The 26,199-nt window shown below is 42.3% G+C and overlaps 1 protein-coding gene across 9 annotated transcripts; it reads left to right on the top strand.

Moving 5' to 3' along the window:
- Positions 1 to 26,199, top strand: ACOT9 (acyl-CoA thioesterase 9). Of its 9 annotated transcripts, none has more exons than XM_070604729.1 (17): positions 29 to 666; positions 3,007 to 3,102; positions 4,937 to 5,034; positions 6,013 to 6,039; positions 6,665 to 6,710; positions 8,553 to 8,723; positions 8,982 to 9,019; positions 14,678 to 14,761; positions 15,444 to 15,547; positions 19,873 to 19,946; positions 23,489 to 23,556; positions 24,075 to 24,186; positions 24,349 to 24,439; positions 24,614 to 24,699; positions 25,123 to 25,210; positions 25,360 to 25,510; positions 25,901 to 26,199. In XM_070604729.1, exons 6-17 carry the CDS (start codon positions 8,569 to 8,571, stop codon positions 25,987 to 25,989), a joined length of 1,140 nt encoding a protein of 379 aa, XP_070460830.1. In that variant the 5' UTR covers positions 29 to 666; positions 3,007 to 3,102; positions 4,937 to 5,034; positions 6,013 to 6,039; positions 6,665 to 6,710; positions 8,553 to 8,568; the 3' UTR covers positions 25,990 to 26,199. The 9 variants fall into 9 exon arrangements, with proteins under 9 accessions (XP_070460828.1, XP_070460832.1, XP_070460827.1 ...); XM_070604730.1 differs by lacking the exon at positions 3,007 to 3,102 and adding an exon at positions 8,083 to 8,171 and having other exon boundaries at positions 478 to 666; XM_070604732.1 differs by lacking the exon at positions 3,007 to 3,102 and adding an exon at positions 8,083 to 8,171 and having other exon boundaries at positions 499 to 666; positions 6,013 to 6,048.

The following is a 26,199-nucleotide window of genomic DNA, read 5'->3' as shown; positions in this document are numbered from 1 at the left end:
GATTAGAAGAGGAACAATTTTTTCCTTTAGGTCACTAGTCCTCAACCTTTGCTTGCGTTAGCATCACCTGGGACGCCTTTAAACATCCTGAAGACCAGGCCGCACCCTCTGACTAACTAAATCGGAATTGAATGTCCAGGGGGTGGGGCCCAGGCATCAGTATTTTGGAAAGCTGCCCAGAAGATTCCAACATGCAGCTACGGGCAAGAACACAGCCTGGGAGCCGAGACATGGCGGTCAAGGCCGCGGGGCCTTCAGCGAAGAAGGATGACGGAGTCAAGCTCTAAGTACCCGGCCGCACTTGGCTTCCACGTCACCCCTCGGCCGCGCTGCGTGGTGCATTTAATCAACGACGGCGGGGATAGGCCGGTCCTCCCGTTAGCCTCACGGCCCGCGCTCCTGATGGAGTGGGAAGCACCACGGAGACGGACTCCAGCTTCCCGCCAATGAGCGGGGCTGCAGGCTCGGTGTGGTCCCGCCCCCGGGCCGCGAGGCCTCGCCTCCGGGCGGCTGCTCGGCGAGGGTGCGGTCGTGGGGAGGGAGGTCCGGCCCGGCGCGCTGGCGCTCGCGCTTTCCATTGCTCAGTCTCCCTCCGCCGAGCGGCGCTGGCCCTGGTCTCTCGTGGCGTGCCGGGCAGCAGAGCGCGATGAGGCGGGCGGCGCTACGGTAGGTAGCGGGGGCCTGGCGGGCCGCGGGCTGGGGGCGCCCATGCCCGCCCTGCGCGCAGCTAGCGGGCCCGGGCGGGGGGGCGGAGCGGGCCGAGCGGGCCGCCAACGGCGGCCGGGACTAATGCCCTGGGCGTTTGGGCGGAAAGCGGGGCCGGTGGGAAAGGGCGCCCGCCTGCCGCGCCCCGGCCCGAGCCCGCCGGCCTGGCGTGGGGCGCCGCGCCCCCGCCGTCGCGTCCCCTGGCCCGGAGTTTGCTAGAACAGCCTAGCGGCGCTTGAAGGGAGGAAGTTGGGTGTTCCCTGCAATTCTTTTCTCTTTGCCCCTCAGGGGTGTGGTTTTGGGGTAGTCGCTTATCAGAAAGCTAGTGTTTAGAGCTCCACAGTACTTTTCCAGCCTTTTGCCCTCCTTTAGAGAGGATTTTTAGGGTCAACTGCTTGACCCACTTGGGCTCAGACTTAAGTCTGTTGTAAGGTGGGCAGAGATTGCAGGGCGCCTCTTGGGCTCTCAGGAGGTCAGGACTGTGCCTAGGGTCCTTCGAGCTGATTGGAGCTTTACATTTAATGAGCAGCAAGGCCCTGTAAGGCGAGGTGGAGCGGGGGCTTTGATGGGGCCCCATGGCCAAGAAGGCTGCCTTTTTATTTGTGTCGTCAGCCCAGCTTGCCCAGTTAAGGCCCAGGGCCTTAGACTCCACGACGTGCGTGGCTCTCCGAGACCCCCCTTCCCTGGAGCATTCCAGCTGTTCCCAGTGCTTTCTGCCTGGCCGGGTCCCAGCTGGCTCACCCCTGGTCCAGCTTGTGGAGTCATCCCGTTACAGGTGCGCCTGCACCTCCGGTGTGGCCCACGGAAATTCTGCCTGACACTGGTCCCATCAACTCTCTTGGGGGTCCTGGGTCTCTCTCACTGTCCCAGCGGACTTTGCTATCAGTTGAAAAGGGTTCTTCTCTCTCTTTATAGCACTTAAAGAAGAAAAACGTCTTTACACTATTTGAAGACAGGTTGAAAGTCATTACAAGAAGGGCCACAGTTGGCTTTGGCTTTCATTGGACATGATGTGAAAGGCCTTCTGCTAGCTGCACGGTCTTGCCCTTGTGCCTTCTCCCAGGAAACCTTTCTTGACCTCCTCTCCTCCAGTTTGGAACTCCTCTTTCTTTGCACTGAACTCTCATAAGCCTGCGTTCCTTTCTTGTGAGTCCTCTTGAACCTTAAGCAGGTACTCTGTCAGTGTCTAGTGAGAGAGAGTTCATAAATGAGTACAGACTGTCTGAGATGACGAGGTTATTTAACTGGTGGGCAATCTTTATAGCTTCTTTTTCCCCCCGACTCACAAAAGAGTCACCTGAATTTGTTTAGTCTCTAAATTGAGGCATTTCTCCAGAGGGTAGGGCGTATGAGCTGCGTTGCCTGTTATTGCCCTGAAAACTCTTCCCAGACACTCACCCTAAGCTTGGGTCCCAGGACAGAGCCAAAACACTTCTGTTCCCACCTTCAGGTGACTTGTGACTTCCTGGGCAGGCCCTAGAGAGGTTGGGCTCCTTGGTCTCCTTTAATTGGAAAGGTTTAATCATGGAGTCTTCACGGGATAAATCGGTAACCCTGACTTACTGAGGTGCTGAGGTGTTGGGTAGTGATTAAGCCATTATGCATCCCTTCCGGTCAGTGCTGCATTTATAAAGGGAAGAAGCCTGAGATTGTGAAATGAGCAACTTGCCTGCACATGTGTGTGTGTATGTATATGTATGAATGGGAAGAAGGGTCAGTAGAACTGGGTAGTACACATTGTGCCAATTGACTGGCACTGGGGAGAAGTCATCTAATTTCTTTGGGCCTCAGTTTATTCAGGAGGTTGGTCTGAATCAGAATTTTTTTAATATAGGGACCCATGGGGATGTTAAAAGGGGGTGGTCTATGAACCTTCTGAAATAGTATATACCGTTTTGTGTGTCAGTGAAAATGTATTTCCCCCTGGCATGAGGGTCCACAGTTTTCATTAGATTATCAATAGATAGGATACCAAATTGTAGTGAAAAGTTACCATAAGCTGAATGTTCACGGTACTATGGAAATTTGTTATGCCAATATGTGATTAGTATAATCAACAATTTTTTTTAAACATGCAAATTACACCTTTGTTGTGCTACAGGGATGTATTTCCAAATTTCTTAAGGCAGTGTGCAAAGAACAGGGCTGCAGGACCACAGTTTTCCAAATAAATTGACCCAAGTGTTTCTCTTTGGTATTCATTAACTCCTTTTCTCTGTCCATTTGATTCTCCATTCGGAGATGGTCGGTCATGGAGCCTGGCTTGTGCTTTCTAAATTTCTGGTCCTTTTTAACTTTTAGGGGGAGACTTTGGAGAAGCATGACTTTCTGGAATAATAATAGCTAAAGTTTTTTGAGGACTTGTCAGTGTACTAGGCACAGCTCTAAGGGTTTAAGGTATGTTAACTTCTTTATCCTTATGACAGCCCTATGGGATAGGTACTATTGTTATCCCCATTTTACAGATGAGGAAACTGAGGCTCAGAGAGATTAGGTAACTTTCCCAAGGTCACTCAGCTAACGAGCAGCATGGTCAGGCTCTTAACCTCTGTGCTGTACTGCCTGTCACACAGGTAGGATGGAATGGTTTTATCACTTCAGAAAATGCTGCTTCTTAGGGTAAAATACTCGTTAGCTATGTGTTTACCCCAAATATTTGAGATTGGTTATATAGCTCCTCTTAGTTTGTGAGGAATATTCAAAGTATTTAGCCACTCGGAGTCAGATCCCTTTTCTTATATTGGGTACATCTACTGCATCTACTATAATTGCTAGTTAGTGTATTTAGGGCATGATTTTTCTGCCCTTTCAACTCATAGTAGCAATGGAAGAGACTCACTTTTTCCAATGTGCTTTTTAAAACCCGATGTAGTCAGTTGCAGAATGCTAGTTTCTGAGATGGCAGAATGAAGGACTACACACTCTCTTTCCTTCAGTAAGGATTTGAACCTACAGAAAATACATAAAATGGTGAAAAAAAATTCAGATCACCTTCTGAGAAAATACAAATTAGAACATTGAGAACAGGAAGACTGAAATATCAGCATATAAAAATACGGAAGTGGAAAATTTATTGTGAGAAAATAAATGCAAAATATGTAGGATAGAGACTTGTTAGCCACGTGAATGAAGAATAGACACAAAACCCAACCCCAAACAGTCCAGCGAGCATTCTCCTCTTAGTGGCCAGTGTGATGACTGGATGGCCAAGGAGTGAAATCGACCGGTGAGCATGTGCTCATATTTATGTGTTCTTTGCAGTTAAATTAGTTGATTGGTGAAAGGACAAGGATTTGTTCTAGTAGCACAAGTGTCAAGACTACATATAGGTTTCACCAAATAGTTTTACTGAGAGACTTCCTGCTGTTGTAATTTAGAAGAGAAATCTGTAGTAAACTTGAGCTCTAAAGAAAATTAAAAATGTACTTTTTGGTGGTGGTGGGGAGTTTAGTCATTACTGGTCCAAGCATTAGGTAGTAGGAATTTACTAGTAGCTGGAGCTAGAATGAGTAACAGTGTTTGGGGTTCCTGACCTCTTCATTCTTCAGCTGTGCTCTCAACACAGCAGGTCGTCAATCCCTGGTCTATGTATGTTGTCCTCAGTGGGATGGTGTGTGGTTAGGAGTCAACACTTAAGCAAAAGCAAGAGTGAAACAAAATCAACTTAAACAGTTGATTTTGGGAGAATAGGGTAGGCACATTTGGGTAAATAGCTGTTATTTTATTTCATTAGGGAGTAAGGAATTTCTGCCTAAGTCCAATAAATACTCTCTTTGAGTCTGGGAAGGGTTAATTCTATTTTCAAGGTTGATTAACTTATAATTGGGTTGAAGTTATTTATTGAGGAAATATGGTGTGATGATAAAGAACAAAATAAATGTTCGTAATTAATTTACTCAGCCGTTTACCAAATCGATTCTGGGCTTCTGAAGTTAACAAAACAGAAAGCAAGAATAAATCCATTAATCCTGGTTGATATTTTTTATTGATTTTGTAGACAGTTACCTTATTGGTCTCTGCTCTCAAGAAATGTTTACTCTAGCTAGGTGATTTATGGAGCAGCCTCATATGCAAACATACATACACTTGAGAAACAGATCCAGACTCCTACCAGGCAGTATATATGAAGAGTGTGGGACGGCCAGGTGCTCTGGGAGGAGGCACAGGTCTTTGGAGTTGCCAGGGAAGAAACCATGAATCTACTCTAAGTGTGGTTTATCTTGTTTTGTAGGCTTTGTACCTTGAACAAGGGACTCCTTACTCCTGCCAGAGGACTGACTCAAGGATCCCAGAATCCCGAGAAACAGAATGTCTTCCACATTCTTGAAGGCAAGCATGGGTGTTTAGCTTTTAGACCTATGTGGTGAAAAACCTTGTTTTATTTGGGAGGCATATACATAGATAACATAGGGCAAATGGGGCATACCAAAGGTAGATCTTTCATAAACTTCTCATTTATAAAATGGCCAGGACAGCTTTGGGTAGAAATCACATTCAGAATTTGAGCTTTGGTACGTGGGAGTCTTGGGGACTGAACTCAATTAAATGATTTCCACTTCCTGGGTGTAGGTACTGAAGGGGAAGGCATGGGAAAAAGAGACCTAATGCATAAGTAAGAGATGGGGCCTTCAGTTGGACCAACTAAATGCTCCTTGTCTGTAGTTTTGTTAGAGGGATCCTGTTAATCTATGCCTAACTGAAGTTAATTTCACCTGCTAATCTGATATGCAAACTATGGATGTATTTATCAATTTAGGAGTATTCATTATAATTAAGATTGTAGCTTCTTCAAAGGGTCCAAATAAATATATATGTATATATGTAGTTTAAAATTCTTCTTTCCTTCTTGGCCCTCAGTACCTGCCTGTCTTCTTACATTGACTAAACTAGTAATAATCATTTTATGTCAGTGAGTATCAGTAGTCTGTGTACTGTTTGGGGTACTTTCCGTCCTTTTATTCGAGAAACTCAGGAAGAAAAAAATATGGTTTTTTTTTGTAGTTCTGTATGATTTAATTGTAATTAGAGTTTGCACTAAATTTATGGTATGTAACACTTGTTTGATAGAAAAATCAACTACGTTTTCATGAAAGTTAAAGTGCATGTTAATCTAACCATATTTGGTTTTGATCAGTTAGTTATTGAAGGACCAAGGATTGCTATAGTTAATTTCCTATAACTGGAATATATGTTTTAAAATACTAGAAAAAACACATGAACTCAACACATTTTTGAAATCCTATAGATTTATTTTCTAGTTTTGAATTACTACTGCTTGTCTAATTTATTTTCCCTTTATCCATATAGCATGTTCACCTATACATGTGAATCATGGTGTGTGTGGTAATTAGTATCAACTTTGTTTTTAAATGCTTAAGTCTTTTTTTTGCACTAGTTCATTCTTGCACTTTTGGGCAGTGAGCATTTACTAAAATTAAATTGCATTCTTTGCCTTTCTTTGATTTACATCTTTGCTTCATTTTTCTGGCTTACACTTTTCTAACAATTCAGATAGTATGAATATATGAGAAATCAGTTAGAATGAGACTCAGATTTGGCTATTAGTGTTAGTCCCTGAACTAGTTATTGGCTCTACTACTGCCTGTAAGAAGATAGGGATTCTGTTCATAGTATCTCCATCATAAAGGGACTCCTACTGACACTGATACAGCCCTATCTGATGAATAATTGGAGTTATCCTTTTTTATTTGTTTATATAAACCCCAGTGAATGGCACAAGGGTATTCTTTTCTGCACTAAGGAGACAATAGTTGTTTCAGGTTTTCAGGTAGCAGAGGCCTGATCCCTTCCCTGAGCTGTTGTGGCATTAAATGGAAATTCATGCGTCTTTAAAGCTTTTGAGTGCATGAACCGCTTTTCATAGTTCTTGAACTTGTTGCCATAATCCAGTTCTCACATTTCTTTGTTTCATGGAATGACCTCTTTATTTTTGTTTCAGTTCGGGATAAGTTGCGGGAGATAGTGGGAGCATCCACAAACTGGAGGTACGCACTCTTGTGTTCATTCATTCTTTCATCCCTAAAGTGGTATGCTAGGCCATATTTAGGCTCAGTTGATGGTCCCATTGTAGGGATGGGGTGGGGGCTCTGTGTTTGGAAATGGGTTGAGAGGTTTTTTACTTGGGGGAGAAGATCAACATTCCAACATACTCATCAGTTGATGCATTGTCGTCATACAATAATGTGATTTACATGTACTCTACATTTTTCAAAGTGCATTCAGATATATTATCTCACTGATTCTCAATAAAACTTGTGACGTGCTTATGGCCTGTGTTCCTATCCCTTTTTTACTGATGATGAAACTGAAACTCAGATTGAACAATTAAGTATCAGGATTTGGAACTTGAACCCAAGTTTCCTGGTTTTTCTTTTTCATGCAGCCTGACTCATTTATTGCTTCTTGTCAGTTCACAATTAACCAGGTCTCCCATACAACCTTTCTGTCTTTTTCAATGTTTCCCTGCTGTAAAATAGGATACTATCCCTCTTGGTGCACAGAATTTTGAGGCTAAAATGAGATAAAAAGAACAAGCACAAGTGATCACTAGATATACAATAATCTATTATAGGTTTAGAAATTATATGAAGACTTTTTAACCCTTTATATGAAAAATTTCAATTACTGAAAAGTGGAAAAAATGAATACCTATGTCCCCACCATCTCGGTTGGATACTTATTAACATTTTTCCAGATTTGCCGATATACATATGTTGGCTGAACTATTTCTAAGTAACTTATAGGTATCATGACACTTCAGTATACATCTCCAATAAATAACTATATTCTCCTGTGTAGCAAAAGTAGCATCATGTATCTCCAACAAAGACATTCTCTTACATAATGAAATTGACAGTAATTCCATAAGAGCATGTTAGTCATCTGTATTCAGAATTCCTCAGCTGTCCCCCAAATGTCTTTTATTGCTTTTTAAAAAACCTCAAGATCCAATAAAGGATTGCATATTGCATTCAGTGGTTATGACTCTCTAGTCTCCCCTAATCCAGAATAGTAGTTATCCCTTCCTTTTTTCTCCTGTGAGCTAGCTTGACTTTAAAGAGGCCAATCTTGTCTTGTAGAATGTTCCACAGTCTGGGTTTACCTGGTGCCATTTAACTTGTTACTCTATTCCATATATTTTTTGTAGGCTATATACTTTTTGGCAATAATATTTCATAAGTGAAGCTTATAAAGACATCTTAATTAAGGATACTGTCAACATTTTAGTTCCTTGTCCTCTTGTCTCTCTCTTCTCTTCCACCTTAATCGTCTCTTCTTTTTCTTCCCTTTCTGTCTCCTTTTTATGTTCTCTTCCTCTTTACCTTTTGCTCTGCCTTCCATACTTCTTTTGGATAGACTCCATTTTTCCTCCTCTGTCTCTCTTTCCTGAAATTGAAGGCAGAGAGAGAGAGAGCTGAGGCACAGAGAATACGAGAATTATCAAGGTGAGAAATGGGAATATGGAGCTCAGTGGCCATGTCATTCTTTAGCCCGTATATTTATACTGTTGTGTCTATTTTTGTATTTTTAATTTTATTTCAAATATTCTATTCTTTGAATACACTTTTTGATGAGGGTGAATATATGGTTCATTTGGGTATATCTATCACTTTTAAGTATGTTTTTCTTATCTAGAAGCCTAAGAAATTTTAACAGGAAATTTTAATTTCACCAAGTGGCAAGTGGGAAGGGAGGGAAGGAAGAGGAGATGAGGTAGGTCCAGACCTCTTTCCTCCTTTGATGGTGTCTGACTGGCCTGTATGTCACTGGAATTGTGGAATTGCACTGCTCCTGTGTTTCATGAAGCTTGCAATCTTCCTTCTCAGAGACCATGTGAAAGCAATGGAGGAAAGAAAATTACTTCAGAGTTTTCTGGCTAAGTCACAGGAAGGACTGCCACCTAGGAGAATGAAAGACAGTTACATCGAAGTTCTCTTGCCTTTGGGCAGTCAGCCTGAATTACGAGAAAAATATTTGACTGTTCAAAACACCGTAAGGTAACACAGCACTTTTTTTATTTGTGTTATTTGTTTTTATTTACGTCCTTTTAAAATAACAACTGTGAGTTAATTCTCACACCATACAATTCACGTATGTAAAGTGTGCGATTCTCTGGTTTTTAGTATATTCAGACAGTTGTGCCACCATCACCACAGTTGACTTTAGAACATTTTCATCTCCCCAAAATGTGTTATTTATTTTTAAAGGGAGGTCATCATGATTTTCATTTAATTACAGTTTTCTTTATTTCACAGATTTGGCAGGATTCTTGAGGATCTTGACAGCTTAGGAGGTACTGGTATTATTTTTGTGTTTCTAAATAGATACTTACAGTTATACATTGAATCCTATGGCTGCACAGATGAGGATATTCTAAAAGATCAGAAAAAGAAGGGCATCTACTACCTCTGAATTGTTATAATTTTTTTACCAAAAATGTAGATTCCTATTTAATGGATGATTAATCCTTCTTTCTATTAACTTTTTAAAAACACCCTTAAACTTACAGAAAAGTTGCAATATTGCAAAGAATTGTTCTTCCCTGAATTGTGTGAGAGTGTATTGCTGACATGATGCTTTTCACTTACAAATATTTTCATGTGTATTTCCTACAAACAAGGACATTCTCCTATATAACCAGAGTACAGCCATCAAAATCAGGAAATTAACACTGATATGTTACACTGTGTAATCCTCATTCAACTTTCGCCAGTGATCCTTTATAGCAGAAGGATCCAGTTCTGAGTTACAGGTTACATTTGGTTGTCCTGTCAGGAATAGTTCCTTGATCTTTCCTTGACTTCCATGATCTTGACACTTGAATCTTATAGGCCAGTTCTTTTGTGGAATGTCCCTCAATTTGGGTTTGTCTGATGCTTCCTCGTGATTAAATTCGGGACATGTATCTTTGATAGGAATGTCACAGAAGAGATGCTATGTTCTTGGTGCTCTCTCTGATTCCTGTACTTGGATGTCTGTTTCCTTCCTTAGGTTGGGAAAGTTTTCAGCTATTAATTTCTTCAAATAGATTCTCTGCCCCTTTATCTCTCTCTTCTCCTTCTGGGACACCTATAATACAAATGTTAGTGTGCTTGATATTGTCCCAGAGGTTGCTGTTCTCATTCTGTCTAATTCTTTTTTCTTTTATCTGTTTGGCTTGGGTGATTTCCTCTAGTCTTTCATCCAGCTCACTGATCCTTTCTTCTCTATCCTCTACTCTGCTATTGAGTCCCTCTAGTGAATTTTTCATTTCTGGTATTCTTTGTTTCTGATTGGTTCTTTTTTATATTTTCCAATTCCTTGTTGATGTTCTCACTGTGTTCATCCAGTCTTCTCCGAAGATCAGTGAGCATCCTTATGAGTTTTTGTTTGAACTCTTTGTCAGATAGATTGCTTATTTCTGTTTCATTTAGTTCTTTTTCTGGGGTTTTGTCCTGTTCCCTTGCTTGGAATGTATTCCTTTGCCTCCTCATTATGCCTCTTTCTCTGTGTTTATATCTATGTATTAGGTGAGTCAGCTATGTCTCCTGATCTTGGAGAAGTGGCCTTAAGTAAGAGATGCCTTTTGAGGCCTAGCAGTGTGCTTCTCTCTCATCACCAGTCCATATGATCCAGGAGTGACCCCTGTGTGGGCTACTTGTGTCCTTCTGCTGTGGCAGGGTTGCTCTTACTGCAGGGACCCAGGGAGTCTAGTCTTTCCTTCCCTGGCTGGCTATTTGTAAATCGGGTTTGGAAAGCCCCAGCACAGTTGGCTGCAAGGTCTAATAGCACCCTCCTGTTGCAGTTTTCCTGTTAATTCGGTAGCTACCCTGTGTAGCTGGTTGTCAGGCTCAGGGTCTTACAGTTGCTGTAGGCCTCATGGCTTCAAGGCTGTTGTCAGCTCTTTTAGGATTGCAGCTGAGTGGGGCTGGCCCCAGGCATGGGAGCACCGAATTGTTTCAGGCTTTGGAAGGTGGCGCTGATCCTCTTTGTGGCTGTGAAGCACAGGTCATCTGCCACTGAAAAGCCCCACCCCCCACAGGTCCACACACACAGTCAACACAGCCCTAGTCTGTGAACACTTCCCGACCCCCTGGAGCGTACCCAGTCACCCCACTGCAGAGGCCCCCACCTCTCCACCAACCCCCCTGCAGTTTACCTGGTCCTCACACAGGCCTTGCCTCACAGAGGCAGACACACTCACCTGCCTGTAGAGGATCAAGGCAGCCAGTCTATGCAGGCCAACAAGTAGCCTGAGGGCTTACTGTTGGGTGGGGCTGGTCCCTAGGGTGGGCTGCCTACCCTGTCTGAACTAGATTAAATCTGCTGCACTCTAGTGGGTATGGCCGACCCCTGGGCTAACAGGCCAGGGAAGACTTTCAATGGAGTCTGCCAGCGTCTGTGTCAGCACACCTGTACTAGGTCACAACAATGGATGCCATCAATGTCTCAGTCTCTGGGGAGGTCTCACCTCTCACTGAGATGCACCCATAGCCTGCCAGGTGAGTCTCTTTTCACCAAAGGACTGTGCAGCCTTCTCGTGATTTTAGGTTGCTCTCTGAGATGAGTGAATTTGTGCATGGGCCCTTTAAGAGCCGGGTTTTTTCGGCTTGTGTCAGATAGCTTTTCTGGGGATATTCCCTGTTGCAGTTAATAGCCAGTGAAGCCAGATAGTAGGACACTTGTCTCAGTTGTGCTGAGTCTGAAGGATGCTTATAGCACTAACGCGCCCCTGCTAAGGTCCCCACTCCTCCAGGGAGGGCTGCGTACCTTAGGATGGCTCCCGCCTGGCTGGCTCTGGAGCTCCGCTACTTGCGAAGGTGGCTTTCTTTCTCTCCAGAGGAATTTCTCCCTCTTCCGCCTCAGTCAGGACTGTCCTTCGTTGTGGGGGTTCTTTTTATCCAGTTTTCAGTTTTCTCTCCAGGGTAATTTTTCCAAGAATAGTTGTAACCTGGTTGTGTTTGTGGGAGGAAGTGAGTTCACAGTCTGCCTACACCGCCATCTTGACAAGATCTGAGATGCCGTGTTCTTATTGCATCTTATCAAGTGGCGCACAATTCTAATTTGCCCCATTACTGATGATGTTAACTTTGATTACTTGATGAAGGTGGTGTCTGCCATGCTTCTTCACTGTAAAGTTATTCTTTTCCCCTTTGTAATTAATGAGTCTCTTTTAGGGAGGTACTTTGAGACCTTGTAAATATCCCATTCCTCATTACACTTTCAGTTTATTATTTTTAAATCAGTATGGACTCAGGGATTCCTGTTTTACTGAATGAATTATAATATGTTACTGTCATCTATTTTGGCGTTCAAATTGTCACAGGACTGTCCCAGCCTTTCAATCTGGCTTCTGTTTTTTTGTGTCCCCATCATTCTCTGAGCACTTCTTCATTTTCTGGTCCTGGAATCAGCCAAATCTCCAGGGAGCCCTGGTTCTTTTTAATGGAGAATGATATTTAGAAGCCAAGATCTGGGTGCTGGGAGTGGTCATTGCTGCTGGGGTATCACTGTTCCCATGCCCTCTCAGTGGGTGAACACGGGCATGTATGTACGTACACACACATTTACATCTATGTTGATTTCTATATCTGCCTACCTACCTATCATCTCTCTATTTGTGAAAACCATGGGTTCACACTGATAGCCCCAATTCTAGTTCAACACCACAGGGTTCATTCTTATTTCCTCCCTTTTCATATTTGTAATTGTCTTCTCCAGCTGGCTCCATTATCCTTAATACATTTACTTATTTGAGCATTGCTCTCATCACCTCTCGGCGCGTCCTCCTGACCTGCTTGGGCTCCAACACCCTACTCTAGGCTACCTTGCTTACTCCTTCCTAAAGACTTTTGGACTAAACTCTTGGGAAAAGGTTTGAAGAAAGGCTCTAGTAACTTTTAAAATATAGACATAATTCCATTGTTAGGCTGATACCTAGCTACTTTTTTCTCCAGATTAAGTAAACCTGGTTAAAAATTCTTATTGGCCTTATAACAAGATTACGCACGCATACACACACACACACACACGCACACACACACACACACACACATTAAAAATTCTTATTGGCCTTATAACAAGATTACACACGCGCGCGCACACACACACACACATTAAAAATTCTTATTGGCCTTATAACAAGATTACGCGCACGCGCGCGCACGCACACACACATACACACACACACACACACACACACACACACCGGCTTTGGTTTACTTAGGCATCCCTAAATACACAAACTCCACTGCCACTACCTTGTTTTTTTCCTCATTACCTCCTGTTGATGGCCAATCTCTGTCACCTGTTCAGTTGATTCTGTTCCTTTCATTTCTTAAGGATCTTGCCTTATCATGTATGTTTTCTCCCTTATTTCTCAAGCCTTTTCTCAGCTTCACTTTTCCCTCAACTTATAAACATATTCAAGTCTCTTCCATCTTAAAATGAAAAATAGGTAAAATCCCATTCCCTTATACCATTCTCAAACTGGTTTTCCCCCCCCTCACTTCAGAGCTAACTTTCTGGAAAGAATTGGAAGAAATTATTCGCTCTCATTGCCTCTCTATCTTGACCTTCTGTTATTTCCCAGCCTCCTGTTCTGGTCTGCTCCACCATGCCATTGAACTGCTCTTGCTAAGCTGACCATTGGCTCCCTTATTGCACCATCCAATGATACTTCTCAGGGCTTTCCTGAGCTCTTTATGGCTCCTGATGTTGTCGAACCCATCCTTGGGCTTTGGTGACATTTCCTCCTGCCTCTCTGTTTGCTGCTTCCCACTCTCCTTTGTAGGTTCCTCTTTCTCTATTGACCCCTTAAATGTCAGTTATCCCCAGGGTTTTGTCTTCTGCTCTTTTTTGGGGGGTTATCTGCACCTTCTCTGTAAATCTCATCTACTCCCAGTGCTGTCAGTATGTGAAATACTTGTGAAACTACATTTCTGACCTGCTTTTCTGAGTTCAAGACCAATTTGTCCTCCTGCCTTCTGGACATCTTCATTTGGATATGCCATAGGCTTCTTGAATTCAACATGTTGAAAACAGCCCGTTCTGCTCTTCCTGTGTTCCCTTTTTCAGTGAATGGTACATTATCTTCACTCATGCAAGCTAGAAGCCTGGGTTTATTTAAGTCTAGTCAAGTCTACCTTTTTCTTAGCTCTTGAATCTTTTCTCTTCATTTCCACTAATATTGCCATCAGTTAGATGCATATGATTTCTTGTCTGGATACCACAAAGTCTTTTAAATGGCATTTCTTGGCTTTAGCCTCTCATACCCTTAGTACATCCTTTAGCGGGTGTGTGGATTGAAGGACTTATTGTCACTCAACAAATATTTATTGAGCACAGACCCTGTCCTGAGGGTTGATGATACAAATTTGGAAGAATCTTGGGGGAAGTAGGGAGGCCACTAAACACAAAAGTATAATGTAACTTTAAATGACGTGATATTCGTCAGGTGCATATAACTGTGCTTGATGCATATAAATGCTTGTTAAAATATGGAAGTATAGAGATAACCACTGAGTGGTGTAGGAGCTGAAGATTATGGGGAAGGAGGATAGCTCTGAGTGAAATAATTGCTTCATGATTAGGAAAGTCAGGAGGAAAACAGGTAACTGAGTCCTTGTGATTTGGTTCTCTTTTCTGAAGCTGTTTGATGCCATCAGGCTCATGCTAGGTCTTTTTCTCATTTAGGTACTGTGTCTCTGCAGAGTGGTGACAAGCTATCCTGGTGGGTCGGGGCTTTGGGCTTCAGTTTCCTCACCAAATCTAAAATTGAGGGGGCAGTCATATTGGGGGATCTCTAAAACTCTTCAATGTCTCTGGTCCCCGGATGAGATCACTAGTGGGATATGGAGGGTTAGGTCTTCCAAACAAGATCAGACTTTTTATGGATTTCAGGGAGTAAATTGTAAATGTTGAGAAATAATTTTACTTTTCCTATATTTGGTTCTCTTCTATTTTTTTACAGTTCTTGTTTGCTACATGCACACCAGAATTCATTCAGCTAAGATGTCTCCTTTATCAATAGTTACAGCCCTGGTGGACAAGATTGGTAAGTGATATTATTTTCTATGCATACTTAGAATTCTTAGTAATTATAAGATATTATTGAGATTAGAGGGAATATTCTCCTTTTATGGGGAATTTTTATGTATATATGCATATGAAAATGTGTAAAATGCTATATACCAAGATATTTGTTATAATTATCTTTGGTTGAAAGGGTTTTGCATGATTCCAGTTTTATTTTTTATTTTCTTTGCATTGTCTACATTTTTCAAAAAGACATACAAATTTCTTTTGGATGTCAAAAAAATTAGTTTTGAAGACAAAAAAGAAATGTAGTGGGGCGCTGGCCCTGTTGCTGAGTGGTTAAGTTTGCGTACTTGGCTTTGGCAGCCCGGGGGTTCGCCTATTTGGATCCTGGGCGTGGACATGGCACCGCTCGTCAGGCCATGTTGAGGCAGCATCCCACATAGCACAACCAGAGGCACTCAAACTAGAATAGACAACTATGTACTGGGGGGCTTTGGGGAGAAGAAGAAAAAAAAAAGAAGAAGATTGGCAACAGTCGTTAGGTGCCAATCTTTAAAAAAAAAAGTACACAAAACTCAAGGATTTCCCCTAAAAAAAAACTGTAGTGGAATTTGCCAAAATTTCAAATGAAATTGTCCATTTACAGTACAGAAAATTTTGGCTATAGTTTGGACTCAGATTGATTTTCTGTTTTGCAGATTTGTGTAAGAAGAACTTAAGCCCAGAACAGGACATCAAGTTCAGTGGCCATGTGAGCTGGGTTGGGAAGACTTCCATGGAAGTGAAGATGCGAATGTTCCAGGTGCGTATGCCTCCAAAGATTGCCACTTGTTCCAGTACAACCAGCTAGACTCAGTGAAAGAAAAGCTTATTTACCTGTCTTTCCGTAGACAGGTATATAGCTCACCACTTCTAGAAAAACAATTGAAAGTTCATGTCATATAGATGATAGGTTACTAATATCCTCCTCCTGGACAAAGACTGACATGTTATTTGGTGTTTATTACTTTCAAATCAACATACAGCTCCATGTTAAGGTGTTTATTTGTGGTTTGGCCCCCGAGAATTTCACGAAAGTCTGAGTTATGTTAAGCATGAATGGGATTGATCACTGTGTTAGTTTCCTGGGGCTGCTGTAACAAAGTCCCACAAATGAGGTGGCTTAAAACAACAGAAATTAATCGTCTCACAGTTTGGAGGCTAGAAGTCCAAAATCAGGGTCTGGGCAGGCCACGCTCCCTCTGCAAGCTGTAGGGGAGAATCCTTTCTGGCTTCTTTCTAGCTCCTGGTGGCTTGCTGGTGATCCTTGGTGCTCCTGGGCTTGCAGCTGCAGCACTTTGGTCTCTGGCCTCCAGGATCGAATGGCATTGTCCCTTGTGTGTCTTTGTGTCTCTTCTCTTCTTCTAAGGACACTGATATATTGGATTAAGGGCCCACCCTGCTCTAGTATGACCTCATCTTAACTGATTATATCTGCACCAACTCTATTTCCAAATACATAAAGTCACGTTCAAAGATACTGAGGGTTAGGACCTCAGCATGCCTTTTTGAGCAACACAGTTCAAACCATAATAGTCACTTAGACTATTGCAGCAGTTAGGAACAGTCCCTCTAGTGAGCACAGCTCAGAATAGCTATTATAAAGAAATTGAAGAAATTGAAAAGAAAAGGTACCTCAAAGAAGATATTAGCACAGAAATCAAATAATTCAGGGTATGTCCAAGATTTCATTGTGAAAACTTATTTAAGAATAACTTATTCAGCTACGCCAGTGTATTTAGCAGGCCCGTTATTCAGATACATTTTTTCTGTTATGGAATTAGGAAGTTTCACCTTTTGGGAAAAGTCTGAAGCTTGTTCTGCAGTAAAAGTTATTTGTCAAAATAGTTAACTCCCATGTTGCTGTAACTGGCAGTAGTACTGGTTTTAAAACAAAACAGAAGAAAGTTGTTGGAGATGCTGCTATGGTTTGTCCACATTCTTTCTTAAGATTCGTGGTTGATTCCTAGCCTGTTGAGTGCCATGCACAGCAGATTTCTGGCATAGGACCTACTTTCTAGGGAATCTTGACAATTTGAATCTTGGACAAATAGGTTGAAAAAGAGATACAGAAATTTTTGGGAGGGGAAAGCCAATGAAAACCACTGTTAGACAAGTACACACTTTTGTTTTAAATTTGCATTTCTCATTGGCCATTTGGACTCATAACTCATGACTTGAGTGACCCTTCCTAGTCCAGAGAGGGAACTTGGCGATAAGTGCCCTGCCTCTGGTGTGGGCGCACACAAGTTCAAATCCCAGCTCTGCTGCTTATTAGCTGTGTGACTGTGGGTGAATTACTTACCTTCTCTGAGCCTCTGTTTTCTCAAGTGTAGCATGGAAACAGTAAGAATACCACGTTAAATGGGGTGGTAAGGGTGAAATGAAAAAAACAGCCCTGTCATATGAAGTACTGTGCCTGTCACACAGTAACCACTAGTCAAATGTTGGCACTATGTTAGTTTATTCTCATTACTATTGAGATGGTCCCAAATCTCTCTTCTAGGCTTGACCTTCAGACTCACCTTTCTGAGTGCCTGTTGTAGCTCTCTGCCTGCATATGCGCTTGCTACCTCAAGTCCAGTGTGTTCCAAACTGAGGGCATCAGCTTCCTTTCCAATCCTGAGCCTCCTCTGGTTTCGCCCAGCTCCAAACCTTTGTGATAGCTTTAATTTTTCCCTTTCCTGTGCAGCCTTTTGCCAAGTCCTGCAAATTCATCACCCACAGTAACTCACAAGGGTCCTTTCTTCCCCATCCCCTTGGCCTCTGTATTTCATTCACGTCCTCACTGCCTCTTGTATGAGTACCTTAGCTGCCTTTTATTTAGGCTGCCTGCCTCTAGTCTGTTCTCTTTCGGTTAATTTTACACATTTTTACCAAATAGATCTTCCCAAAGCCGATCTTAAATCACATCACTCCCCTTCTCAAAACCCTTCAGTGACCATTATCTGTGGATTAAAGTCTAAACTCCTTTGACTAGTTAAGATCCAAAGTGCTCTGTAAACTAGCTCCAATCTACCTTTCCAACTATATTTCCTCCCATTACCATTTATATACCTTCCTAGAGCTCACCGCTGGGCACTTTGAGCATCCCAAGAGTAGGGAGTTGTTCATCTTTGCATTCCCGATGCTTGGCACTAGTTGATGTTCATTATAATAAACCATAATTTAAGCATTAAGTCAGTGGATGAGTATCATTGCTTATCCTTTTTCCTTTGCCTGAAATCCTTGTGCCCTGCCTCTGCATGTCCACATTCCACCTGTGCTTCTGGGTCAGTTCATGCTCGAATCCTTCCCTGACCCTCCCATCTCATAGTACCTGTTCCCTCCCCATGACTCCTTCCTCAGTACCTGTTCTCTGACCCTCTCTACTGGCACCTGATTTCTGTCCCACAGAGCTGCATATAAGCATGTCTTTTCTCCTCCACTAGACTATGTGCTTCTCAATAATAGGATCTGGGTGTGAGTCACCTAGCTTGCCCCCTGCCATCAACTCATTTAACTTAGCAGTTATTTATCGAGTACCTGTTCTGTGCTAGGTATACAGCAGTGAGCAACACAGAGAAAGCTCCATTCTCTGGAGTTTGCATTCTAGTAGTGCTCAATAGTTACCTGCCTCAGTTCATTCATTGGCAGTCATTGATCGGGTATCTGCCAGCTTCCAGTCTTTGTGCTAAGTGCTAGGGATACAAATGTGAATAAAAATGGTATTTGTCCTTAGGGAGCTCACAGTGCAATAATAGGGAGGCAGCCATGTAAATAAATGATTATCCGATATTAAGTATTATGCAGTATTTCTCAACAGGGACACTATTGGCGCTGTATGTGGGAAGATTCTTTTTTCTGCAAGACTGTCCCATGCCCTTCAAGGCATTTAGCTCCCTAGTTACCCCTGCTCGTGTTAGGAGTGTCACCCAAGTCATAGGACAACCAAAACCATCCCTACACATTTCCAGATGCCCCCTACTGGGGTGGTAGCCACCACTCCTAGATTGAGAACCACTGTCGGGGGAGGACTTTGTTTCCATTTAGGTGGCCAACAAAGGAGGGAATGATGAGCTCCGCCTGGGGTGTAGCGGTGGGGCAGGGAGGGGAAGAGTGTCTTGAGGAATGGGCTGTGAGGAAGGTATCAGACAAAGGCGTGGAGGGAGGTGTGCGACAGCATAGTATGTTCCAGGACCTCCAAGTCGTTAGCTGTGGCTAGGGAAAAAGGTGCAGGTCTGAGGGGAGTGTTTGGTGAGCAACTAGAGAGGAATCTGGGCTCTGTTGTGGAGCACTTTATATACAGTGCCAACAGGCTTAGACCAGAAAATAGGAGAAAGTCGAGGGGGAAGGCGATATGGGGCCTGAGCAGGCAGTAGTGGTGGAGACTAGTGATGAGGTTTGTTGAGAAGGGGACTGAATATACCTTCGGGTTATGATAAGACTTTGATATGACTTTCCTGGAAGTACAGGCTTCGGGAGGATAAACACCTTAAAACCTCAAAGGCTTGTGCCTTGTAAATATATAGCTTAATCCACAGAATTATCACTGATTTTATCCCTTCTTGGGAGCCCCTGTGGTTGACTAAGGAGACATAAACATGTGCTGGCAGTTGGCACAATAAAGTTCCCTGAAAATACTAATGTCAGTGAGAGCTACTGGAGGTCCACCTGGCTACATGGGCCATCATGAGGACAGGTAGGCCTGAAGAAAGCCAGAATTCTGCATATGCCGACAGTTAAATGATGATGCTGCAGAAGATCCCTTTGTGACCCTTGCCTTTGGGTCCCAGTCATGCACAGCTCTAAAGCCTATAGTTTGTGTCTGTCCTAGCATTTCTTGCACAGTGCACCATTTGGATATTTGAGTGTCTTTCTCCTCTGCTAGATCACAGGCTCCTTGGTCATGCTACCATTTCCACCCAGAGCCTAGTTCTGTGCCTGGCAACTCAGGGTGGGCAACTCAGCAGATGGTGGTTAATGAATGCCCTTCTCTTTTTCTAATTTCAGCCTTTCTCAAAGCATGCAGGATATCTGTTAGCATTGAAGTAGGCCTTCCCATAAATGCATTTCTTACATTTGTGTTTTCTTTCCTTTGTTCTTTAGTTACATGGCAATGAATTTTGTCCTGTTTTGGATGCAACATTTGTAATGGTGGCTCGTGATTCTGAAAATAAAGGGTAATTGCTGTATTTTCCTAATTCCTTATTTTGAAAAATTTCAAAGATACGTAACACTGGAGAGAAGACTATAATGAATTTTCATATACCCATCCCCTAGACTTGAGATTTAACATTTTTGCCATATTTGCTTCATCGTTTTTTTAAGTATATCATTTTCTTTATAATGTTTTAAAGCAAATCCCAGACATAATGACATTTCATCTCTAAATACTTTATATAGGCATCTCTCTAAAAATGAGGATATTTTCTTAAATAACTACATTACCATTAGCATGCCTAACAAAAATAATAAGTTTTTAATAGATTCTAATAGTTCATTCAGTTTTCCCCAAATATCGTTTTAATGATTTGTTCAAATCAGGATCCAAACAAGGTCCACATATTACATTTGATTTTTATGTCTCTTAAGCCTGTTTTTTTTTTTTTTTTTAAAGATTTTATTTTTCCTTTTTCTCCTCAAAGCCCCTGGGTACATAGTTGTATATTTTTAGTTGTGGGTCTTTCTAGTTGTGGCATGTGGGACGCTGTCTCAGCGTGGCTTGATGAGCGGTGCCATGTCCATGCCCAAGGATCCGAACTGGCAAAACCCTGGGCCATCGAAGCGGAGCACGCGAACTTAACCACTTGGCCCTGGGACGGCCCCACTTAAGCCTGTTTTTTTTTGTTAATAGCTTTATTGATATATAATTCCCATACCATACAATTCACCCATTGAAAGTATACAATGTAATGGCTTTTAGTGTTTTCACAGAGTTGTGTGATCTCTTAAGGCTGTTTTAATCCAGAATAGCTGTGTGTCTCCACTGCCCCCTTATTGTTTCGTATCATTAACTCATTGAAAGACCAGGTAGGTTCTTCTATATATAATGTCCAACTTTCTGGATTTGTCTCATTGCATCCTCATGGTATTTTTTTTTGACTTAATTTCTCTATCCCTAGTATTTTCTGTCAGCTGAAGTTAGATCTAAAGCCTTGATTAGATTCAGGTTCAATATAATTGGCCGAGAGCACTTTGTAGATGATGCTGTCTATGTATCTCGTGTCTCATATTGCATCATATCGGGAGGTATAGATCGTCTCACTCATAGTGATGCTAAGATTGATGCTTGGCTTCAAGTAGTGACAGACTGACCTTCCCATTGTAAAGTTCAGTTTATCCTCTTATGATCAGCAATAATCTACAGGGTGTAGTACAGTGCAGGGTGTATCCAAAGTACACTTTGTCATCGTGCAAATAGCTGGTTCCCCATCAGTCTTTCTCTAGTGCTTTAATGTCCATTGCTGAACATTGCTCTCATCATTAGGAGGTGTAAAATGATTCTCAAATTCTGTCATTCCTTCTATATTTGTTAGCTAGAGTTCTGTAAAGAAGAGCTTTCCCTTACCAATTAGGGCAGTTTGGTTTATAGAGGAAAGGCAGGATTAATGTTTCATTCTTGCTCTTTATGTACACATTTTCAGAATAACAAGTTGGGTTACTATCTAGTGATGACATGGTTTTTCTACTTTTTTGGCTTTTTAAAAAAGTATCATTGTGAATTCATGGATTTTAATATAGTGCACGTATTTCAGTAAATTGCAGCTATGGTTATTCTTGATGCTCAGAGTTTCCCGTCTTTGGTCAGTGGGAGCTCTTTTAAGCTGGCTTCCGTAATAAGCTCTTCTGACATATTTCCCCTTTAGTCTTTAATACCTTCCTGCTCTCTGGAGCAACAAAATGTCTTGGGCACATCTTAGACATTTCTGCCCCAGGCCTTGAGTCAGCCATTTCTGCAAGGAGTCCTGGGGTTCCTTTTAGAGGGAACTTGTCTTCAGAGACCCAAATCTGGGCACTAGAGCTGTACATTGTTACTAGTTTGTCCTTGTTTCTAGGTGTTTTCAGTGGACAGAGCTAGCATGTATGTTATAAAGCAAACAGACAACCTTATGAATTTTACTGTCATTTTCAAGTCAGATTTAACTATACAGACTTTAACTTATTTGGCTTTATACTTTATCTTTTTTCTCTTAAATTAAATTCTTGGTTCCTAACAAGAGTTAGACCCAAGGCATTCAAACTGAGAAAAACTGTCTAACTGTGAAAGTGGGGTGGGAGGGAATGTTACAGGACTGCTGTTCGTACAGGACAGAGTCTAGAGGCCTATGGGAGGTCTAATTTGTATTAGAAATTTTAGTTATGGGGGCCAGCCTGTGGCCGAGTGGTTAAAGTTCCACATGCTCTGCTTTGGTGGCCCGGGTTTGCAGGTTCGGATCCTGGGCGTGGACCTACACCACTCATCAGCCATGCTGTGGAGGCATCCCACATACAAAATAGAGGAAGATTGGCACAGATGTTAGCTCAGGGCTAGCCTTCCTCAAGCAAAAAAAGAGGAAGATTGGCAATGGATGTTAGCTCAGTGTGAATCTTCCTCACCAAAAAAAAAAAAGAAATGAGTTAGAAGTCTACAATGAAAAATCTTTTCTGCTACATGGAAAGCTGACTTGGAAAACGAAGTTAAGATAAAAAAATACCTAGCTAACTCTGATCTGAGCAAAGAATATACCCATCTCCTCGAGCTCTTCCCACCAGCCCCAACTGACCTGCTGCTCCTAGTGGCTGGCCTAGGGCTCCTTTTCCAGCCCCGGGGGTGGGGGTGGGGAGCATTACTTGAAGTTTCTCTCCCAGCTGATGCATTTCAATTTTCTAAGCTGCCATTTCAGTTCTTTTGTTTCTATTGTTGTTTCATCAAACCTTTGGATTTTACCACAGTGAAGTACTATCCCTTTTATCTCAGTTTTTTATTTTGAAAAATTTGACACCTATAGAAAAGTAGAGTAACACAATGAACACCCATATACCTTTCATCTGAATTCACCAATTAACATTTTACCACCAGCCTTATTCTCTTACTACCTCTCTATAAATACACACATATACGTATTTTTTCCCTGAATCATTTGAAAGTGAGTTTGAGATTTCACTCCTAAACAGGTCAGCATGTATATCCTAAGAATAAGGTAATCCCCTACATAACCTCAATGCTTTTATTACAGCCAAGAAATTTAACAGTGATACAATTATATTATCTAATATACAATCCATATTCAAACTTTGCCAGTTCTTCCTAAAATATCCTTTATAGCCTTTTCCCCTGAGTCAGGATCCAATTAAGGATCACGTATTGCATGCGGTGATCATGTTCCTTTAAAATAGTCCCCCTGCCATTTTCTGTCTTTTAAGACATGACATTTTTGAAGAGTCCAGGCCAATTGTCTTGTAGAATGTTCTACAACCTATTTTTGACTGTTTCCTCATTATTAGAATTAGATGAAACATTTTGGCAAGCAGCAGCATCCTTTTTATAATGTGAACTTTCTAGTGTACAGGTAAGTCTGTCACCAGAAGGCTCCCCTTATTCTTCCAGAGTTTGTGTGTGAAGCAGTCAGTAAGCATTACCCAAAACTAACAGCAAAGACTTTAAAACTAGTGGGTAATTGTTCATCTTCCATTTTTATAAGGTAAGGGCACATTGTAAACTGTATTCTTTTCTTCTCTTTAGGCCTGCATTTGTAAATCCGCTCATCCCTGAAAGCCCAGAGGAAGAAGAGCTCTTTAGACAAGGAGAATGTATATTAATTTGTTTATAATAAGATATGATTTAAAAAGCACATTAACTGTACTGCAGAGGAGATTTTTTAAGAGTATGTGCGGACTCCTCATACCAGTCAAGTGTCTTGCTCATGCCAAGAATTTATTGAAATTAAAAATACCTTATTTTTTGTTGCAGAGTCCATACTCTGAACAATTTTATTGATCAGACAATAGTTATTAAGTGAAGTAATTGTTTTCTCATTTTTAATGAAATGGGAAGTGTTTCCTAATGAAATACCTGCTGGTCAGGGCTCTAGGTGGGGATGATTAGAAGTGGTCTCACACTGAGCCGATACAATTTCCAGCTGGAAGCAAAGAATCCCTGGACGTTTGCTGTGACCTTGGCAGCCTTCTCTGGGATATATGTACAATTTCCAGGGGGCTTTTAAAATCTGGAAATACTGCCTTTGTAGGGTCCAGGGCGGCCCAGGTCAGGAACCCAGTGCTATAGTGTGACCCTCCTGATCGTAGCTGCTTGTTGTCCTGTGTTCCAGTGAACAAGGGGAGAAGGGTTGCCTTCAGCTCCACGTCGTTACTGAAAATGGCTCCCAGTGCTGAGGAGAGGACGACCATACATGAGATGTTTCTTAGCACGCTGGATCCAAAGTAAGTTAGGATGGTAAGATTCCAGGTCCGGAAAGCATTTGAACCTTGGCCTTTTCCAGAGCCACACCTGCCTGAACATAGTGGAAGTTGTTTGTGAATGTTTTACTTGTCAGCAGCGACACCGCGACATTAACAGGGTTTACTGAATCTCCATTTGTGCAGGACTATAAGTTTTCGAAGTCGAATTTTGCCTCCTAATGCAATGTGGATGGAGAATTCAAAACTGAAGAGCTTGGAAATTTGCCACCCTCAGGTATCATAATTGAGTGAAAAATCTTCTCAATAGGATAACTTGCATTCATGGTCCTCACCTAAGGTTTGACGCACCTAAAACTCACCTGTGTTGTATGGCATTGTTAGTTCCTTTGTTCTGTATATGAGGGTGGCCATGAGCTGATATTTGTTAATATCTGTTTTATGTCCAAAGGAGAGGAACATTTTTAATCGGATCTTTGGCGGTTTCCTCATGAGGAAAGCATATGAACTTGGATGGGCGACTGCTTGTAACTTTGGGTGAGTTAGATTTAAGGTCGTCTTACCTTTTGAGAAGCAGTTTATACTGCCCCATCGGAATGAGACATTTTGGACCAGTCTGGCTGTGTCGCGGAATATGCTGTGGTTTTAAATAAATAGCACACTGATGCCAGCTGGGTTTGATCTTCATTGTGAAGGCTCTTGCTCTGACTTTCTAAGTTAGTACATTAAAGACCTCCTGAGAAAAGGAGGTGATGATATGCAGACCGGAAAAGATACAGTGATTTTGGCACTGGTGTGGTCACCGTGGCATCTCTTACTATTCCTCACTGGTATGATTATTCCTCCCTTCTCTAGGTTTATTATTTGATCATTTAAACTCTGCTTCAGCTGATTGTTAGGGAAAAAATAGACGTCATCTGAATTGTGCAGGTGACCCCACGTTCTGCCTCTCCCCAACAGTGGCTCCCGACCGTTTGTGGTAGCAGTGGATGATATCATGTTTCAGAAGCCTGTTGAGGTTGGATCACTGCTGTTTCTTTCTTCGCAGGTAGGTGTGCAGTGAGAGACGAAATACAATTTTTTATCATTTGGGCCTAGAAGAGAAGTTTTTATTTCTAAAGTCACTGTTTCTCTTATGACTACCTTTTTCCCCCTTCCTAATGCAGTCGACTGACTACTGTGTCTGTGATCTCTTAGGTGTGCTTTACTCAGGGCAATTACATTCAAGTCAGAGTACACAGTGAAGTGGCCTCTCTCCAGAATAAAGAGCATACGACCACCAATGTCTTTCATTTCACGTTCATGTCGGAAAAAGAAGTGCCCTTGGTTTGCCCCAGAACATATGGAGGTAAGCGGCAGCATCTGCTTGTCCCTAATGAAGGGAAGAACTTTTAAAGAACTTTTTCTCCTTTTAAATTGTTGTAGGAAGTACACCGATGTGGTTAGCTCGAGAGCATGTCTTTAGGAGATTGTGCTTTTGAGCTTCTGCAGCCCTGAGGGCCAGGATGCCTCATGGGCTGCAGGCAGCTGTTGCTGCTCTGCCCACCTGGCTGTTGTCTCAAGGTCTGGTGCCAGCGGCATGCAGCCTCTGGTGGTCACAGAAAGGTCCAGCCGAAGGAAAGGGGCGGGAATTGAGGCCCACTCATGTGAGAACTTTGCGCACACCTTGGTCATGTGTTTGGATGACAGTCTCTAAGCTGCTGCGAGTTTCTCCATGGTTCTCTCTCTTGTGTTTCAGAGTCCATGTTGTATTTAGATGGGCAGCGGCATTTCAACTCCATGAGTGTACCGGTGAACTTGAGAAAGGACTTCCTTGTGGAGCCCTAGGAAAACCGCGCTTGTTGAAGACCAGCACTCCACAGTGACCTAGTCCTGATGAAGGCCTGACCAAGTGTTTCGGTTTTCGTGTTTATTCTCATCCTCCATAGAGAAGAATATATTCAGCTTTTAGGATGATCAGAAACGCAACACAAGAGAGTGGCCAGGTGGGTGGGGCAGAAGGAGAAAGTTATTAAATAATAAATACTTTTAAAATCA

This window comes from Equus przewalskii, chromosome X (assembly GCF_037783145.1).
Source record: "Equus przewalskii isolate Varuska chromosome X, EquPr2, whole genome shotgun sequence".
NCBI lineage: Eukaryota > Metazoa > Chordata > Mammalia > Perissodactyla > Equidae > Equus > Equus przewalskii.
The sequence above is the reverse complement of the archived record's forward strand: the minus strand, read 5'-3'. Positions and strand labels throughout refer to the sequence as shown.

What these genes read in the sequence shown, in the direction of transcription:
- ACOT9 (XM_070604725.1), top strand. Translation starts at nt 647, where the DNA reads ATGAGGCGGGCGGCGCTACG. An exon ending in AGCCCTGGTGGACAAGATTG is followed by an intron (nt 14,762 to 15,443) that starts GTAAGTGATATT and finishes TCTGTTTTGCAG; the next exon opens with ATTTGTGTAAGAAGAACTTA. An exon ending in TGCTGTTTCTTTCTTCGCAG is followed by an intron (nt 25,211 to 25,359) that starts GTAGGTGTGCAG and finishes GTGATCTCTTAG; the next exon opens with GTGTGCTTTACTCAGGGCAA.